This window comes from Zootoca vivipara, chromosome 16 (genome assembly GCF_965207765.1).
Source record: "Zootoca vivipara chromosome 16, rZooViv2.hap1.1, whole genome shotgun sequence".
Classification (NCBI taxonomy): domain Eukaryota; kingdom Metazoa; phylum Chordata; class Lepidosauria; order Squamata; family Lacertidae; genus Zootoca; species Zootoca vivipara.
In genome coordinates, this window is record NC_142599.1 from 11,295,196 (window position 1) to 11,316,034 (window position 20,839).

The window sequence follows — 20,839 nt, forward strand, 5'->3', positions numbered from 1 at the left end:
AGCGGCAGCCATGGGGCCAGGGGTGTGCAAGGATCCCCATGGGCAGGGAAGGGGCTCCACAGTGCCAAGCCTGCGGCGAGATCGCCATGCAGCTCCCCTTGGGCGTGCTCCATCGGTGCCGTCACCACTTCCCGTTCCCACTGCTGCACTGAAAAGGACTCTAAATTCAGGGCTTTTGGTAAAAGCTATGAGAGTCACCCCTTCAGATGTACCACACACACTTAGAACTTATTCCATTTGCAAAATCATGCATATACAGCACCAGAAACAAGACTAAAAACCAACCTATAAATGCTAAGAGGTCAATTGTTGGAGCATTATTTGCCTGAAGAGAAAATAACCACTGCTATTTTAGCAACTCTTAATTTCAAGGAAGCCTTGTGAAAGTTAAAAAAACTATATTTGCAGATATTTTACAAAGATAACTTTGTTTGCATTGATTGAAAGACAGACCACCACCTTTTTCCAGGTAGCATTTCACCAACAGCAGATTCCATTTCAAAAAGTAGTTTTGATACATTATAAGACAACTAAGCATGCTGAAGAAATAGTGCAGGCTATGCTCTTGGGGGCGGTAAGGATGAGGCTCACTTCTAAATTTAGTTTAGCACCCATGTCCTCAGGTGTACTTTGCCTCAATGGGAATAATGACAAATTACATGTAACCACAACTACTGCTAATAAGTCCAGGCCTTGGGGAATGATTCAATTTAGACTTTTACACTAATTGTGTGAGAGGGGCATTTGTAAAGCAAACGGGAAAACTCATTTTCATATGAGAACAATCATGTGATATTGAAGGGCAAGAAGAAAAGAATAAAGTCCAGTCTCCTTTTAGATAGTTTCTCTTCACCTTGGATACCATCGTGAGAAAGGCTCTTCAAGCAGCCATTGCAGCATCATATTCTACTCCTTTGTTCCCGCCAACTGGTGTGTATGGCACCATCCCTCTAATACATGCCTTTGGAACATCTTCAGTTTCCAACCTTTGCTCTAAAGTAACACAGGGAGCTAAATTATTGTTATGAAAACTCAGCCACAATTGTAGTTGCTGAAACCGCTCTGCCCCACCCCCCTCTTACTGATCTAGCAAAAATAATTTTGCCGATTACCAAAGAAAAGAATTGCTTTCTAATCCTGTGGTATTTCTATATCCTCTTTCCACAGAAGAGAGGGGGGGGGATCATCTCTACACACAGCAATATGCTTTGGTAAGAAGCCTGGGAACCTTTCCTGTTGCAGCCAGGGAAGTGGCACCCTCACATGAGTTAAGTATGTAGATTCTCTGGTTTTAGGTTCATTCATTAAGTACAACTGTAAAGTCTCCATTCATTTTAATGGTGCAGGAGACTGTACTGCAGAAGTACTTTGTGGAATGTGCCAAATGCACCATGAACACAGCAGTGCTGAACAGCCCTTCTATTTACAGATAAATGAAGTGGGAGAAAGAGTAGGCATTCACCGAGTACACTGTGAAACGCAATTTCCTACCAAGCCATAACCTTGTACACCACAGCGGCACCAGCAAAGGCCCACTCAGGTGCGTGTGATTTTCTCAGGAGGCATAAAGCCTGTGTCACCGAGCAATCGAAGCGCCACTTTGCCACTAGGGCGGATGACCAAGTGGGTGATGCTGCCATTGTTGAGGGATATCCGAAGCCAACCTTCGGGAGGAAATTGTAAAGCTCTGAAAAAGATAAGGAAAGCAGTTACTTCAACATTTTGAAATGAGCTGTGCTTCTTTTCACTGTTCTTTTTGCATAAACACATTAGCATTTCAGCTGCAATATATACACGATAGCAAATTCAGAACAGAAACTCTCCTACCCTTTGCAATTGAGAAATTAAAAAGGTGTAGGTTGTGTTTTTTTTTACTTTTTACAGAAATAAATGACATTGCAAGTACAGTAAAATTCTTCTGATTACAAACCTGAAGTCTCAGTCACAATGGAGTCCTTCTGCCCTCATGCTTCCACCCTACACACTTGGCATTACAGTAAGCTTAGAGATATTCCTTTCACTTTCGGCAAACATCTGCCTGGTGCTTGCTTTTGATGGCTAACTTGCTGACATCCCTGCTTCAACATGTGCTGCCTTGTACAGATCCCACCTTACTCTTAACAAACTAAAAATCCCCTCCAGGGAACCTTGCTTTGCCTCAGGAGTTATCCAAAACTGATTAACATTCCTACAATTCACCATAGCACTTTGCAAGTTGCAAAGGGACCCAGGTGGCGCTGTGGGTTAAACCCCAGAGTCTAGGGCTTGCTGATCAGAAGGTCGGCGGTTCGAATCCCTGCAACGGGGTGAGCTCCCGTTGCTCGGTCCCAGCTCCTGCCCACCTAGCAGTTCGAAAGCACATCAAAGTGCAAGTAGATAATTAGGGACCGCTCTAGCGGGAAGGTAAATGGCGTTTCCGTGCACTGCTCTGATTCACCAGAAGCAGCTTTGTCATGCTGGCCACATGACCCGGAAGCGGTCTGTGGACAAACGCCGCCTCCCTCGGCCTATAGAGCAAGATGAGCGCCGCAACCCCAGAGTCAGACACGACTGGACCTGATGGTCAGGGGCCCCTTTACCTTTACAATTCACCATAGCACTTTGCAAGTTGCAGGTACATGGGAATGAAATTCCTATAAAAGGCAAATTAATGCAACCTGTTCTGTACCACACCCTGGGATTCTACAGTACAGAGCACAAGGCCATCCACTGAACTGCACTTCAGTATCAAGGGTTCCAACTTCAACCTGAGGCTCCCAGTGGGCTTCCTAATCGGCAGCCAGGGCCAACTTGATATTTTTCATTTTCATTTTTAGGCTTACAGAGGGATTTTAAACTTCACCCAGCAAGTCCATAGATAAGTTTCCAGAGGCATCACACAAAGGTGAAGCCAGCTTACCTATCCCTCATCTCCAAGGTTGGTTCACCCACCCTCACCATCTAGTGACTCAAACCCAATTCATAAGGCAAACTTATTCCAAGCAAAAGGCCCTTTTGGCTTTTGCATTGTATGAGATTATCACTTCCAGGCAGGAAGTAGAGACAGCTGATGGAAATAACAAATCACCACGAGGATCAGTGGAACTGATCTCAGAGATAGCATAAGAACAGAAGTCTGCTAGATCAGGCCAATGGCCCACCTAGACCAGTGTCCTGTTCTCACAGTGGCCAACCAGATGCCTGTGGGAAACCAGCAAGCAGGATCTGAGCACAAGAACTCTCTCCTGTCCTGTGGTTTCCAGCAATTAGTAAAATCCTACTTGGATTTAGAGGCCCAATACGTTCAAAAAAATACCTAGCACACACAGTAAGAAGGCGGGCTAAGCTATTTTGCCTATTAATTGTAAATGTGGAAGAAAAATATACTCTGGGGAGGTAATTTGTGATTTTGCAATGAAAGGTCAGATGAAGATTTAAAGTTATCTAGTCTTCTAGTTATCTAGTGGGACGTGGGTGGTGCTATGGGTTAAACCGCCCTATGGGTTAAACCACAAAGTCTAGGGCTTGCCGATCAGAAGGTGGGTGGTTCGAATCCCCGCAACAGGGTGAGCCCCCATTGCTCGGTCCCTGCTCCTGCCAACCTAGCAGTTCGAAAGCACATCAAAGTGCAAGTGGATAAATAGGTACCGCTCCAGCAGGAAGGTAAACGGCATTTCTGTGCGCTGCTCTGGTTCGCCAGAAGCGGCTTAGTCATGCTGGCCACATGACCTGGAAGCTGTACACCGGCTCCCTCGGCCAGTAAAGCGAGATGAGCGCCGCAACCCCAGAGTCGTCTGCGACTAGACCTAACGGTCAGGGGTCCCTGTACCTTTAGTCTTCTTATAACACAATGATAAAATCTGTGTCCATTACATTTATTTAAAAAAACACTGACCAGGTGATACCTTAGGACAAACAAAGTTACAATGTAGTCAGCAAACCTTCTTATGTGAAACAATATCAAATGAGAGAGGTGTTTATGTGCACAGGAGACAAGTCCTACCATAGACCAATATGTAATTTCAGAAATGTAAAAAATGGAATTTCATTGTGCCCATGTAACATTTGTTAAATTTCAAAATTAAAACAAACATTTGGGATTGTATAAATGGTGAAATGTGGGAGGGGGAAAGACAAGGTTCATTGCTTTAAGAGGTACAGGCTATAAATACTTAAATGAGTGTGTACAATTTTGAAGAAGGAGGCAGAACTGCATGATCTTTCCTTTCCTTTGAGCTGAATTCCAAAGAGATACATTAAGTTGAACAGTAGTCCCAGAAACTAAAGTAAAACTGTTCTTTTAAGTTAGTGTAATATAGAACCATCTTGCCTCAAGTCCAACAACCGTGTCCATCTTTTGCAAGTCAGTTACTACAATGGTTTCAAGTACAAATCACTCTTTCAAAAAATGAACAGATGTTGGCATAGCTTGATAGTTAGAATTTCAGCAGAAAGACATCAGTACAACTCTGAAACCATACAAAGAGCTTAACGTACCATCTGTTTCTACATACACTGAAATATGGTTCATACATAAACTACTCGTTATGACTTGCACTGTTAATCTAGTTAGCCAGCACAAGCACACATGTCACACTCTATTAGAAATGTAAGGTAACAGATGTGTACTAATATAGACAGGATATTAAATATTAAAGGGAAGCTACACAAGAGGTTGTTATGGAGGTTATAATCTAGCGAAAGGTCAGCAAACACCCTAGGTTTTAATATGCAACTAAGAAGGCTTTTAACCTCTCTATGTGGCAGTAGTCATGTTTCAATGTGGAAGGTTGTAGGAACAGGGTCAGCCTCTTATCAGGCTTGCACTACATGATATGGCATCCCTTAGGGCAGATCCCTATCCAGAAGAAGGTGATCTTATCAACTTTTGAGATTTCAGGTCTCATTTGCTTTTGCAATGTTGACTGCCAGCTCATTTCTTACTTGTTTGCAGTACACTGTTAAACAAATGCAGATGGGCGCATGAGGCTTGCAACACGATAGTCCAGCTCAAAATAGTTGAGCTGTGATGGAATATTTAATCTCATACTAGCTATTCCTACCTAATGTTTCTTGCCTACACAAACAAAGCAATTCTGATCATACTCAACTTTATGAGCTCATAATGTTCAATTCCTCTAATATATGGATGGCATACTGGGCTCCATGTCTCCCAGAAATGTTTTAAGCCTCCCAGAAAACTACCACTGCACACATTTTCAACCACTCCTCCTGGATAGCAAACCCATTCTGAGCACACACCACCCCCAATGGAACCTGTGAATAGATAATTAATTGCTTCATAGCATAAAGCCATCAAGGTGGTGAAAAAGATAAAAACATAATCTCTAAAAATAAATTCAACAAGCTCTAAAAACAGTAAAATCATCCCTACGAAAAAAAGCAGCAAACCTACATTTTCAGATATAAAATATTGATATTCCATACATGACTGGGCCAAATCCTTCTTAAACAAAAATTTCTTCAGTAGGCACCTAAATATCATGAGTTTGGATGGTACAGTTGTACCTTGGTTTTCAAACAGCTTAGTTCACAAACAACCTGGAACTCAAACACTGCAAACGCAGAAGTAGGTATTCCGGTTTGCGAACTTTGCCTTGGAAGCCAAACTTATGGTGTGGCTTCCGCAGCTTCCGATTCCCTGCAGCCAATTGGAAGCCCCGCCTTTGTTTCCGAATATCTCGGAAGTCGAACGGACTTCCGGAAAGCATTCTGTTTGAAAACCAAGGTATGACTGTAATTGATTCCAGGGAGCTCAAACTTCAGCAATTAAAGCCCAAGTATCCAGTGCAGGCTAAGTGCACTTTAGTTATGGATGCTTAAGCCTGTATGTTCTGTTCTCATGCTGCACTTAGCCTAAATTCAGCATCTCTTTATTTCAACCCAAATAGGTCTTCAGCACAGTTCAAAGAAACCAAGGTTACACTGCCTTAGAAGATGCAACCAAAAATGGTAGAGTTCAGCAGGATGTAACATGAGGGACAACAGTACATCTCTCAAAACATTTATTTGATACCAGAAGGGAAATCCAGTTTCACAGCTCGGGGGCAGAAGACCTGCTAGACAGTTACTTTGGATTTAAGTAGTAATTTGTTTTGCTAACCCAAACTTTGGTCCAGGATTTGGAAGTTCTGCAAGCAGAGCAATAGATAAGCTGCATTCTCATTTTTCCATTTCTAAATTTCATAATACGTTTAGTATGGAAGGTCTATTTGTTTTTAAATCCCCTACTCAAAAATAGGGATTAGAGCAAAGCTTCAAGTTAATCTGGCAGTCATATGCTCTCAGGACAGCTGCTCATTTTACTGTGCACACACCCTCTCTAAATAACTCAGAACCGCTAAATGCATTTGATTGCTTAAGTTGAGGGTTAGCACATTGTTTTGGCCATGAAGAGCCAATCTAAACTATTTCAGAAGGTTTCCCATACCCACCAGTTTGTTTCAATGCCATACTTACCTGCAAACTATGTAACGAATGACATTAGCATGACAGACATAGATTTCATAGCTATCCTCTTCCTGCTTTACATCAGCCCTATGAATGTAGTTTCGGAAGGCAGCTTCAATCCGAGCCCCATCTTCGTAATACTGCTAAAAGGCAGATAATTAGTTATTGATGTATATATTTAAACATGCACAAACTTTTCATCTTTAACTTACAATCAGTGTTGGCTACAGAAAAGGATTTTTACATTTCTGATCAAGATACAGGGGTCATTATCCAACCTCAATAACCTGCTGGGATTACTGCCCTACTGAAAGCTATTTTTCTCCACCATCTGAAGCCCATCTTATCAATAGAAATGGACTGCACAGAACATACCTCTTCTGGACCCAACTCACTGTGCAGGGTCTTGCCTTTTAAACTCTATGTGGCCTGCACACTGGATAACTTATAGGAGGTGCTACTAACTGTGCATCATCCTATATATTAGGTCATTAAACTGGGCTTTGTTCTGTGTTTCCTCATTCACCGAGTTCAGAATGATTAAAGAAAAAAGGTAGGACCTTGCTGTTATGGCTCCCATTCTTTAGAATTCTCTCCCTAGTGATATACTGAAATGTTAATTCCTTTTGCTGTTGGATGAAAATATTCTAGTTTAATAAAATATTCTGTTAATCAGCATGTGCCGCTTTGGGTGGAATAGCAGACAGAAGAAACCTGATGAAACTGGTCTACATTGCTACAAGTAAAGCCAAAGATTACACAACATTAAGGCAATTGCTTATACAAAATTCTTACCACAGCTTCTGGCTTCCAGTGGGAACTAGGAGGATTTGGTTCAATTGGAGCTCCTTCACGCAGAAGGTCAGTGCTCGATTTCTTCACCCCTGGGGGAAGAAAAGTGAAGACATGCATTTCAGAGTCTTTTCTCCAGGGCCATCTCTGACATTAAACTCTAGATCTGCATCTATACAAAGTAAGTTAGCATATCAAAGGTGCAGCCAATCTTTTAATACCCTGGTTATAAACTCGTGTTATGACAAGCAAGGAAGAATAGTGCATGGTCTGAAGGTTTTTGTGCTAGAATGTACTCCTTGTACAAGTAACATGCACCATGTCAAGAGACAGAGATTAAGAGAAAGGGTCTTGTTGGTGACTTGTGGAAGTCAATTGGTAGTTCACATCTCAACCAGTGTGCTGTATCAGCAGAGTATGTGCAGCCCTCAGCAGAGTCTTCAGAGAATTCCTGCTCCCAGCAGTCAGTTTCTTCTAGAAATCCAAGTTAAGGGAAAAACACCTCCCACTCAGTTCAAAGTAACAGAGAGTTTATTGTCTCCAGACACAAGACAAAGCTAAGCACTACTACCTACTATGTACAGTTCTTCTGGTCCTTGACATAAAGATACATGTGTACAGACCCACAAACACGATCACCATGTTGCTAACGCTGCTGTGTAAACCCCACAACCTCTTCCCCCAACTCTCACAGATTCAGTCAGACCTTGACAGCAAACATGACAATATCAGGACAGGCGCAACAGGACTAGAGAAGACATCACATAATGAAAGCAATGCCCCAGTGACTATTATACCCGTCTCTACTCAAAGGCATATCTCCTGAACCAATGGAAGGGTGAACGACTCAGCAAGTCATACACTTGGGCTTGCTCTGTTGCTATGGTAACCCAGTGCACCTGCGCTCTTATCTCAGGACATCCAGACATGGGGGATCAGAGTGGTTCCCCACCACTAACACAGAGGAAAGAATTTCGGCAAACCTCTGCAGCAACACCTTGGTAGTTCAGTCGGTAGACCATAAGACTTAATTTCAGGGTCGTGTGTTCAAGCCCCATGTTGAGCAAAAGATTCCTGCATTGCATGGTTGCACTAGATGACCCTTGTGGTTTCTTCCAACAGTACAATACATTTCTACTATTCTATGTACTAATGTTCTCTTAAACAAATCACCATGTGTTATTTCCCACTTTTCAGTCAATATTGGTTCTCACACAATTAAAATTAACAGTAAATATATTAGGAATAAATGGGAGGTGTTTATCAAAAACATTTAACAGGCCTTCATCAGAATATTCCAGGGCAGGCAAACAATTCACATAACACACAAATGTAGTGGTTTGCTTTTTTAATGACATAAAGGCAGACTGAAGAGATAAAACTTAGGAACAAAAAAACCCAACCCAATTCCAACTAAAATTCCCCATCTAAAATGCCTATGCAAGGGCTTAATCAGGCACCATATGTCAATGCTTTGATTCAAGAATGCACCCAGCTTAGTCTGCATGGCCCACTCTGTGTTTATTAAACCCTCACAGTCTATTTAGAACAAATTATGATTTATGATTCAACAAGAGCATTCACTCACCAGGAAGATGCTTGCTGATGATGTTGGTTGTTTCAGTTGCTCTGGTCATAGAAGAATGGACAATTTTATCAAATTTCAGTCCCAAGCTTGCAAGCCTTTGCCCTGTCAACTCAGCTTGTTCCCGACCTGAAAATTAAGGTGATGTATAAATTGTAATGTGTCTCTTTGACATATTTGGGGCCTCCTTGCTAATCATGGGATTGTTTAATCAGAAAGAAGGTTGCATTGTTTGTAGAACTATTTAATAATATTGTTATATATATGTATATATAAATATATTATAAAATGTATAGCATTACAACATTATAATCTAAAATTCAACAGAGGATAAATAAGTAGAAGGGAAGGATAGCGTAGGCAAGTGTAAAGAAAATATATGTATTTGTTTCAGCCTTGGCGACGGGAATAGTTGCTAGGAGATGAGCTGAGCCAAAGACTATATGGAAAAGGAGGGCTTTGAAGAAAGGGGGGCAACATACAGGTATTCTGGGAGGCAGTTCAAAGCATACCAATCAGCAAGGGTGGGATCTTCTCAAAGAATAGGAAACCTTCACATGGATTAGGGTGGTCAAGTACAGGCCATGGGCAAATAAGAGCAAAGGGATGAGAAGCAAGGTAAAGAAGGATTTGAAAGCCACTAGACTTAGCGATTTGATTAATAGACAAGACCAATTGAACCTACAGAGAAATGCTGCAATAGAAAGTTTTCCTGTGCATCAGAAAAGCCAGTCATATTGGAGAAGAGGGAAATAAATCATGTTTCCAGCTCCCCCATGGCTGTGCTCCTTACTGCAACAGCAAACTAGCCAAATATTGCTCTTCCAGCATTGCAGAGAAGGCATTGGGGGCAGAAAAGGCTGGACAACAGACGGAGATGAAATGACACAGCTACTGCAACTATTTATTTACACAGCTGACCAACAAAACTTTGTAATGCCTAAAAAATGCCAATTCACAATGGAAATAATCTACCTGTTAAGAACAACACTCTAAGAGTAAACATAAACTGAAGGCCTTTGCAGACGATTTGGTAATCACTGTAGAAGATCCAAAAAGCTCTCTCCCTAAAGTAATGGAAAAAATTCAAGAGTTTGGGCAAGTGGCAGGATTTAATTAAATAAAAGTAAGACCAAGATGATATTAAAAAATCTTAAAGAACAGGAAAAGAAAGAAATAACAGAAAGGCTAGGAATAGAAGATCATAAAGTCTTTGGGTATATGGTTAACAGCAAAAAATATCAATATATATATAAGGACAATTACGAAAAAGTTTGGCTAGAAGTTAAAAGAAATCTTGAAATATGGAATTGGACGAGTCTATCCCTTTTAGGAAGAATTGCAGCAATAAAAATGAATGTACTTCCAATAACGTTATTTCTCTTTCAGACAATACCAATAATAGCAGGGAATGCATGCTTCAAAGAATGGCAAAGAGAAATCTCAAGATTTATCTGGAATGGGGAAAAACTGAGGATAAAAAATAAGATACAGATGTGAAAGAGAGAGGTGGTTTCTCACTTCCAGATTTAAAATTTTATTACGATGCTGCAACCCTAATATGGATCCGAGATTGGATCAAACTTGACAAAGAAGAGATAACAGACTTGGAAGGACATGACAACAGGTTTGGATGGCATGCCTATTTATGGTATGGAAAAACAAAAATCCACAAAGGATTCCACAATCATATAATAAGGAGAGTGTTGTTCAAGGTGTGGGACAAATATAAAGACCTATTAGAACCTAAGACACCTTGATGGTTATCACCTATGGAGGCATTATCACTAAAAACACTGGAAAAAAGGGAGAATGGCTGACATATAGAGAATTGTTAGTAAAACAGGAAAGGAAATTAAAATTGAAAGAATATAAAGGAACATCTTCCATAGGCAGCTAAAAGATATTTTCAAAGAGGACAATAAGAAAGGCTTTCTATATACAGTTTCTAAATTCCAAAAGGAGGTAATAGAAGAGAACTCAAAATTACTAAAAAAAAGATGTACAACATCCTCTTGGAATGGGAAACAAAAGATGAGGAAGTAAAATCAGTTATGATCAAATGGGAGCAAGATATATGTCACAATATACAATTCGAAGATTGGATAAAACTTTGCAAAGTAAATTTGAAATTTATGGACTGTATATATTGTTAAAAGAAAATTATATGAAGATGATGTATAGATTGTATATCTCACCGGTGAAATTGGCCAAAATATATAAAAATGAACAAAGGGAGTGTTGGAGGTGCAAAAAGGTTGAAGGGACCTTTTATCATATGTGGTAGGATTGTAAAAGTGTTAAGGTATACTGGGAAATGATATACAATGAATTTAAAAAAATGTTTAAAATAACATTTGTTAAGCAGCCAGAAGCCTTCCTGTTGGGTATTTTAGGACAAGATCTGCCAAAAGAGAAAAGGACACTATTTATGTATGCTACGGCGGCGGCAAGAATATTGATAGCACAGAACTGGAAGACTGGAGCAATTCCAACAAAAGAACAATGGCAAGAAAAACTGATAAATTATGCAGAGTTGGCAAAGCTGACAGACAGACTTCAGGAAAAGGGCAATGGGGATTTTGAAGAAGAGGGGAAACCCTTTATACTATATTTGCAGAAACAAAGAAAGAACATTGACTTGATGGTAGGATTTAAATAAACATTCACAACTTTATGGATAGGGAATAAATAATGTAATAAAAGGAAAAATATGATTATTTGTAGAAAATAGCAGAATATAATAATGTGGATAATAAATCAGAAATGGAAGTTGAGGGAAGTCCAAAGGGAGGGGGGGGGAGATGTTATGTAAATTGTATGTTATAAGTATATTTGTAATGAGAAAAAAGAAAAGAAAAAAGAAAAGAAAAAATAACAACACTCTGGTCTCTGCCACGAAGTACTAAGGGTGACTGAATAGTTTCCCTACCCCACATTTTAACGAGTTGTGAGCCACCTTGGAGATTGTTTGATTGAGCGGCAATCAAATCAGTAAATAAACTGACAAGTTTGCTTTCTCTCCCAGCTCTGAGGTATGAAAGGGCCAGTCATACATACCAAGCTTGGTCAGAATTCTCTCTTTATCACTGTTCCCATCTGTGTTGTACTGAGAATGGCGTATGAGGAATATGTGTCTGGTAGCTTTTGCTTTGTAGTGGGCTAGATGAGATGAGTCCTCCTCTTCCCCAGTTTCTTCATTTTTCTTTTTCAGGTTCATAAGAGCCAGTGGTTCTCTCCTGAAAATTATTTTGAAGTTTATCTTTCTGTATCAATAAACGATGGGGCAGAGGTAGCCAACATAGTGCTCACCAGATGTCTGACTACAATGCCCATAATTCCTGATCATTGGTCATGCTGGCAGGGGCCCGTGGGAATTGGGGAGTCCAACAACATACAGTGGTGCCTCGCTAGACGAATTTAATTCGTTCCACGGGTCTTTTCTTATAACGAAAAATTCGTCTAGCGAATCCCACAGGAATGCATTGAATTTTTTTTTATTTATTTTTTTTGCCCATAGGAATGCATTAATTGAATTCGCTAGATGAATTTTTTGTAAAACGAATTCGTCTAGCGAGGCAACCTCCGCTCGAAAAATCCTTTCGTTAAGCGGAAATTTCGTTAAGCACAGCATTCGTTAAGCGAGGCACCACTGTACATAGAGCTCTATGTTAAGATAATAAGATAGCTGGATATGCAAATGAAGTGACCCAACAACATCCTTTTCAGTGCCAAGTGTTCGCTTGACAAGATCAACTTCAGATTTACAGTGGTACCTCTGGTTACGAACTTAATTCGTTCCGAAGATCCGTTCTTAAGCTGAAACCATTCCTATCCTGAGGCATGCTTTTGCTAATGGGGCTTCCTGCTGCGTGCACGCCTCTGGTGCGCAATTTCCATTCGCATCCTGAGGCAAAGTTCGCAACCAGGAGCAGCTACTTCTGGGTTAGCGGAGCTCGTAACCTGAAGCATTCATAACCAGAAGTGTGTAACCAGAGGTACCACTGTAACAATTCTCACATTATATCCCCCACACAATCCCTCATTAAGAAGTTCAACATCTCCATAATGTCTCATTTCGACCCATTGAGAAAGGCAGTTTGGTAGCAGTTTGTGAAGTCAGAAAGAAAAGGCAGCAATGCAAAGCTTGGGGAGTCTAGTGCAATGAGAGATTTAGAGGTATGACTGGTGCCCAAAGATACACTTTTAGACATACAGTAATACCTCGGGTTACGAACGCGATCCGTTCCGGATCGCAGTTCGTAACCCGAATAGTTCGCAAACCGAGCGCGATGGGCGCCGCCATTTTGCGCATGCGCAAAGCGCGATTTTCGCGCAAATCGCACACGCGCGCGGCGAAAACACTTCCGGGTTTGCGCAGTTCGTAACCCGAACTGTTCGCAAACCGAGGTGGTCGTAACCCGAGGTACGACTGTACTAAAGAACTGAGGCATGAGTCTGCAATTTGTGCGTAAAAATACATAGAGCATCTAAGCACAGTGCACTACAACAGGCAGATAATTTCTTAAGTGGTCTGCCAAGATCCTCAGCAATTTTAAGTGGTCTGTGGTGGGTAGGGGTTTGGGAACCACTGCATTAGTACATGAACCAGCTCTATACCAAGACACATCTTCTGAAGTAGCCATTCGAAGTTTCTCAGTTTCGTTCCAGTGTCTGAAATTATTACTGTATTTTCACTGGTCCATTAATGCACCAGTTCAGCCAATATCTTTGGATCTTTTCTGCCAACAGGGTACAAGATTGTAGTTTTTCCCCATCATCCATCTGGAACATTTCCCCATTCTTTCCTTTAGGCATGTCTGATTTCTCACAGCTGTCTCAGCTGTCTCAGCTTTTAGAAATGAAAGGGGAAATTCTCGGCAGTAAATATAAGCTTATGTACTCAAATGTGTTTTTTTAAAAAGTTTTGGAATATTATAGAAGAGTTGTTTTAACTTCTGGAAGACAAAGTGGACCAGCACAAAAGAAAGTCTATATAAGACAGCCCTATCACACAGAACACATTAAATACTGATACATCATTTTGATTATGTTTATGCTATTAATACATTTAGCAACAGCAATATAGCAGCACCAAGTATTTCTCTTCTCACATATTTTGTAGGGGTGTGCACCAACCACTAGATTCGATTCAGACCCTGATTTGGTGCTTAAGAAACTAACCCAATTTAGCTTGACCCAGTTTGAATCAGATTTTTTTAAGGAAAAAAATGTTATTGCTACTTGATGAAGTTGCTACAATAGGAACAACTTAGTTTCCACGATACCACTAGCACAACTGCAATTACATGCACCACTTAATGCAATTCCAAAGTCTGGATGTTAGAAACAAGCCAAAACTGTACCCACCCCACATATTTCCTTTGGTTTATTTACAGTCATTTACAGTCATTTACAGTCTCATGTCCCAGTCAACACAGAAGTTATCTTAGTACTTATCAGTTTAAGCAGAACCATGAGATAAGAGGTATGAGATACAGAATACATAGCTGCCAAGTTTTCCCTTTTCTCACGAGGAAGCCTATTCAGCATAAGGGAATTTCCCTTTAAAAAAAGGGATAACTTGGCAGCTATGAGAATAGAATAGAATTCTATGATTCTATATGATGTATGGCCTTCACAACTTTGGGGAAGGGCCATACATAGCTCAGCAGAAAAGCATACAGGAGGTCCCAGGTTCAATCCCCAGTATCTCCAAATAGTGTGGGGGGAGGGAGGTCCAAGTCTGAAACCCTGAAGGGAGGGAGGTCCAAGTCTGAAACCCTGAAGAGTTGCTGCCTATCAGTGTTGACAATATTTATTAGATGGACCATTGGCCTGGCTAATTAATTTTGAAGAGCTCTAAAAAAAATTAATATTAAAAAAAAATGGGGAAACTTGAAGTTTCAAAATGAAAAATATTGGCCTGGCAAGCAATATAACTAATTGTTCATTGCTATCACACCGGTCCAATGAACATCTCTGCAAAGTTCTCAGGGAACATTTATCCTATATAATAAAGTGCAAGTGTCCCTGCGTCCAAGTTTTCCCGTGTGTCCCTGGGCTACTGCGCATGGGCCCCAGGGACACAGGGATTGGACCAGAGACTTAGAACGCACACGCGTGCGCCCTCCCCCCCACCCCTCTGTCTCCTCCAACTGCCGTTCCCAGCCAGACAGCGCGTCGGGAAGCGAGTGTGGAGGCCAGCGGAGGTGAATGGGGGGAGGAAGGGCGCCTTTGAGGAGCCCGGTCCGGCTCCCGCAGCCGCCGCCGCGTTCCCAGAGCCCGATGCCGCCATCTTTGTCCGCCGCCGCCTCCTCCTCACAACGCTCCCTGGCCTGTGAGAGGAGCAGCGGGGCCGCAGACTTCCCTCCCTCTCTGCGCTCGCATGGGACGGAGCTTTGGAGACCTTCTCCGAAGCCTCTCATGCGGGAGGTGCGCGGCGAGGCGGCGGGGGGGAGAAGCGCTCCTCCCCCCCCGCCGCCTCGGCACGCAGCGCCGGCATGGGACGGGGCTTCGGAGACCTTCTCCGAAGCCCCGTCTCATGCAGGAGGTGCGCGGCGAGGCGGCGGGGGGAGAAGTGCTCCTCCCCCCCGCCGCCTCGCCACGCAGTGCCAACATGGGACGGGGCTTCGGAGACCTTCTCCGAAGCCCCGTCTCATGCGGGAGGTGTGCGGTGAGGCGGCGGGGTGGGTCGGAGAAGCGCTCCTCCCCCCCCGCCGCCTCGGCACGCAGCGCCGGCATGGGACGGAGTTTCGGAGAAGGTCTCCGAAGCCCCGTCTCATGCGGGAGGTGCGCGGTGAGGCGGGGGGGGAGAAGTGCTCCCCCCCACCGCCTCGCTTCTTCTTTAAAAGCGCTCCTCCCCCCCCCCGCTGCCTCGCCGCGCACCTCCCGCATGAGACGGGGCTTCGGAGACCTCCGAAGCTCCGTCCCATGCCGGCGCTGCACGAGAGCAGCGTTCTAGCGCCCGTTTTTAAACGGGCTGAATTCCACTAGTTATATATATTATTTATAAAATTTGTATGCTGTCTTTCATCTGAAGATCACAGGGTGGTTCACAGCATAAAAGTTAAATATGCTAAAAATTCAAACATGCTAGCAAGGCAAAAAATTAATACCAAAGTTTACAATTCTAGCATATGAGCTGACACATGATTGTGCACCTGTTCTGAGCTTACCTATTCACTGCTTTCAGAACAACTTTGAAGAAAAGCTAGATAGTATAGACTTTGAAGTGTGAGACAGACAAGTGTTTTTTTCCATGGTGGGTACAGCTGAGAAACTGCAATGTTGTGCCATGGAAGGGAATAAGCCAAGTTTGAACAGATGTCACCAAATGACATATCCGTAATAAGCCTCTCATTTATTTGTGCACACATCTGCGTTGCCAAGCCATTATAAAATTAGGAGATGGGAGGACTTTTGCTCAAATTTAGTGTTATTAAACCAGAGGTAGAACCATCTGGGAAGGAATTAAATAAAAATATAAGCTTAGCGCTTCCCTCTAGCTCAGCCTTCCCTACCCTGGCACTCTCCAGATGTTTTAGACTACATCTACCATCAGCCCCAGCCAGCACCGGCAATGGTCATGAAGGGAGTTGTAGTTAAAAGCATCTGGTTGGCACCAGGTTGGAAAGGATTACTCCAACTGAAGATAACTAACAGCAAAAATGAATTGCAACTCTGCTCTAAGTATAATTGGAAAACAGGATTCAAATCTTGCGCCCAAGCAACACTACCATATTGTTATCAGAATAAAAATGGCTTATCAAGAAATATGGCAACCCAGTCTTGTAAAGACTTGTAAAGACTTCACAAATAATTGCTAGCCTGCAAAAATGTTTACTAGCCTGCACGTCCATGCTGGCTACACATGAAGGAAGCCTTCTCTTCCACAGCCAGTATGGAAACACAGGATACTAGCCTCTTAGCAGACTAAGAAAAACTGCCCTCTACAAAACAGGCTGATGAAGGAGGAACAGAAGGGAAAGATGAACATCCCTTCCTCTGCAACCAGTGCTGAAAGCAGACCACTTACTTGCCTACATGGAATTCTGAGTCACCTATGCTAATACAGTAGGTGAGTTACATGGCTTAAGTAATATGGATACAGAATCATAGAATCATAAACTTCTCAAGTTGGAAGAGACCACAATCGGAAGCATTTTTTTAGCACAATCGGAAGCATATTATTATCTTTTATTTATATTTTCTTTTTCTTTTTTCTGTTTTTACCTTTACCTTCATTTTTTTTCCATTATCTTGGATATGTCCAGTGATAGATATATATATATATATATATATATATATATATATATATATATATATAGTGTATATATTTTTCAGTTTCTGTATATTTAATTTATAGCTATATTTCTCTTTTGTATTCGTTCCTTTTGACTTCATTTCACGTTCTTTGTGTACCTATGTTACTTTGTATTTAGGTTATATATGATGATTCTTTATGTAGTTTTTTAAAAGAAAGAAATAAAGGGTTTTTTTAAAATTTAAAAAAAAAAATTTGGAAGGGACCACAAGGGTCAACTAATCAGAATGAGAGAAAAGATGCATTCTGACAACTTTTCAAATATTTTATTTAATAGACATACCTGATCTCATGAGGAAACTTTCTATTATTTTAAGATTCTCCAAAGGTTCTCTATCCCCAATTATTAAAATGTCCTTTCACATCCAATACTGGCGTAGAAGACTCTCGTAAACTGCCAGGAGTCAACATAATCACCTAAATATGTTAAATGGGGAATTATATTCGCATTGTTGTGGCTTGGTAAAGTGTTTTGAGTTTATTAACAATGTGATTGCTGAATTAATAATTTTGACTCATCACCAATTTAAACCTCCTTGGATATTAAGAGAATGAATCCACATCCTGCTGAAAATTGCTGGGTATACTCCTCAATTTTCATTTTCCACCCCAGGCACAGCTATGCTTCAGCAAACAAGGGTGAAGCATAAATACCAGTTCAGGGGCAGACATCCATTAGGGTTTGTTCACATTAAGCTTTCATAAACTCGGTAGACTGAATGCAACTTCTCCTATTAAGTTTCTCAACATTTCTTACGGTGAACATAGGGAAGTGGCAAGAAGTACAAGTGTGGTTCTCATACCGGTATATAAGTTCAGCAACCACATCTCACAAGATTTACCAGAAGCCTGTCTAAATCACATATTCACAGTAACATACATGTGTATTTCAACACTGCCTGTAGTTTAAAGCTGTGTAAGAAACCATTCGAGCCAATACAAGCCACAACTAGGGATTAATATTGACCTGTGGCAGAAATAGTTGAAAATATAAAACTTCTTGCCAGACAGAGGTGGGTGGGGTAGCAAGTGCTGAGTACAAGTGACCATCAGGTTTCTGGGCACCCTGAGCATCCAGATACAATGGAATAAATGTTTGGCAATAAATACACTGGATCACATTTACCTCTAGTCACTCAAGGTGTTAGGAAGGAAAAACAACAGCCATTTAGTGCTGTAAAAAAGGTACAGTAAAGGTAAAGGACCCCTGACAGTTAAGCCCAGTTGCGAACGACTCTGGGGTTGCAGCGCTCATCTTGCTTTACTGGCCGAGGGAACTGACGTTTATCTGCAGACAGTTATTCCAGGTCATGTGGCCAGCAAGACTAAGCCACTTAGTCCAGAACAGCGCATGGAAACGCTGTTTACCTTCCCACCGGAGCAGTACCTATTTATCTACTTGCACTTTGACATGCTTTCGAACTGCTAGGTTGGCAGGAGCTGGGACCAAGCAACGGGAGTGGGGATTCGAACAGCCGACCTTCCGATCGGGAAGCCCTAGGCTCAGTGGTTTACACCACAGCGCTAATGCAAATTAGAATGTACAACCATAACTAAACACTGAAAAGCTGGGAGAAAAGCCTGCTTGTAAAAAAATACAAGTTTGTTTTTTGACGTATTTTTAACATTTTGCAGTCACTGAATTGATTGGGATTCTCTCCCGGTGAGAATATGGGCCTTATAATCAATGTTAAGAATGGCAAGCAGGGAGTCAAATGTGGTAGGAAACAGATCGTGTGTATAGACTGTGTAACTCTCCAGGAAAAATAGGGAGATCATCCATTCCAAGATTGCAATTCAGTAAAGTTACTCAAAGTGTTAAGGTTAAGAATGTGCTTTTCTTTAATTAGGCAGATATTTTAAAACTTGTACAGGTACTTTATTAGAGGTACTGAAGGGAAGGGTTGTATATTCGGAGAGAGATTTCCCATCTCTCCACAATGAAGATTGCCCGCTGCAACAAGTTCAGGCACTTAACTTAAAACATACATCTTTCCTGCAGAATTGTTTACTCACCTGCACGTTTCATCAACTAAGCCCCATTCAAAATGGAGAAATTCTATTTAAACAATTTACTTTTATTTGGATTCCTAGCTCTTAAGTCACAACTACTTGTTTCCAGATAGCATTCCCAGGAGTTATGCATTACCTTTGGGCTTTGCAGCTTCCTGGAGACATTTACCTGACTTTTTTTGAGACGCATGGACTACCGGTAAATGACTTTTTAGAATCCTTATTTTAGCAGATTTATGTTCCACTTTTTGACTAAGTTCTCAAGTTTCAACTCACAAAAGTCTCTCCCTTATTCCCCAAGAGGGATTTCTAGCCATATTTTGTACTAACATGATGGTCTGTCATCCCTGTACTAAAGACGATAAAGTCAATCAAGTTGTACCACCAACTCTGATTTATCAAAGTATTTCTGTATCACGATGTCTTAAAATACCAGAACCTTAGAACACAAAACACATATTACAAAGCACACGATCTATCCCCTACTCCATGCCCTCAAATACATGTAATTAAGAGGCAGCAGCTCCTTAAAGCAAAGGCCGAGTAAGTCTCTCCACCCCCCACCCCCCACTTTAGCAACACTGCAAACCCACGAAATCGTCTGGAATTGCAACTCTTCCGACAATCGGGAAGAGTCAGCTTCATTTTTCACTTTCATTTTCTTTTCTGGTGATGGGAAAAGCACGTTATATAAATAATAAAACAACCGAATGATTAAAATACGACGATGGTGAAGTCCATGGAGGGCGGGGGTTGCCAACAGAGAGCAGCCTGGAGTGCTCCTGTGCTTTTGAAGGATTGCCAACTTACGGCACCTTGGCCTGCTCCTATTACCTTGGGGGAGGTGTTTTCTTTTTTGGGGGGGTTGGGATTTTCCCCCCTCCAGCAAAGAGACCTGAAGATGCTTCGCTTTACCTGTCCCAGTTGTCATCCCAATAGCCGCAGTTGGGCTTCTCCAGCCAGCCAGGTGCCGTGGCGGGGCAGGAGGCTGCGTTGGCCGGCGAAGACAGAAGCAGCAGCCCCGGAGGAGGAGCCGCGGACGGAGGTAGGGGAACCGGGGCGTCGCCGGAGCTTTTACCCACCACCTGCTGCTGCTGCTGCTGCTGCTTCCCGAGAGGCACCGCAGAGAAGAAGACAGAGCCTCCTGCCAAACCGCAAGCGGCGGCCGCGGCCACCGCAACAACCCGCCTGAATGCCATGGAAGGAAGGAGTGTGGGAGAGAGGCGGCGACGAAGAAGAAAGCGCGCGAGGAAGCGGCGCGGAAAAGCGGCGCCCGAGCCTAAATAAGCGGAGAAGGAAAGGCGGACTGAAGGAGAGGAAGGAGCAGGAGGAAAAGGCAGCAGCCGGCAGCTGGCGTCACACGCCCCCTTCACAGCGCCGCTCTGCCGAGGCGGGCAGGCAGGCAGGCAGGCAGGCAAGCTGACTCCCGCCGTCGACGGTGCCCGGCGTGGGACAAGATTGCTCCGTCCCTGAGGAGAAAAGCGTTTCTGAAGGAAACGGGAGGGGAGGGAGGCGCCAACCTCCTCGCGCACGCGCTCTTTACCTCTCTTGTTTTTGCGCGTTTCCTTTTTTCATTCTACTATATTACTCGTTCTCCAATCTTTTTCTTTTATTTTAATCGAATAAAGGAAACGGACCAAACGCCTCGCCTCGCGTACGTCATGTGCGCATGC

General features: G+C 42.4%; 1 protein-coding gene across 3 annotated transcripts; it reads right to left on the minus strand.

Annotated features, from left to right (window-relative positions):
- Positions 1 to 381: 381 nt before the first annotated feature.
- On the minus strand, positions 382 to 20,630 carry PGAM5 (PGAM family member 5, mitochondrial serine/threonine protein phosphatase). Of its 3 annotated transcripts, none has more exons than XM_035099328.3 (7): positions 20,082 to 20,630; positions 11,888 to 12,066; positions 8,831 to 8,956; positions 7,246 to 7,334; positions 6,460 to 6,593; positions 1,492 to 1,687; positions 382 to 993 (listed from the first exon to the last, which is right to left on the minus strand). In XM_035099328.3, exons 1-6 carry the CDS (start codon positions 20,363 to 20,365, stop codon positions 1,537 to 1,539), a joined length of 963 nt encoding a protein of 320 aa, XP_034955219.3. In that variant the 5' UTR covers positions 20,366 to 20,630; the 3' UTR covers positions 382 to 993; positions 1,492 to 1,536. The 3 variants fall into 3 exon arrangements, with proteins under 3 accessions (XP_034955219.3, XP_088515587.1, XP_060125491.2); XM_088659461.1 differs by having other exon boundaries at positions 6,460 to 6,590; positions 20,082 to 20,598; XM_060269508.2 differs by having other exon boundaries at positions 382 to 1,687; positions 20,082 to 20,596.
- Between the last annotated feature and the right edge of the window lie 209 nt (positions 20,631 to 20,839).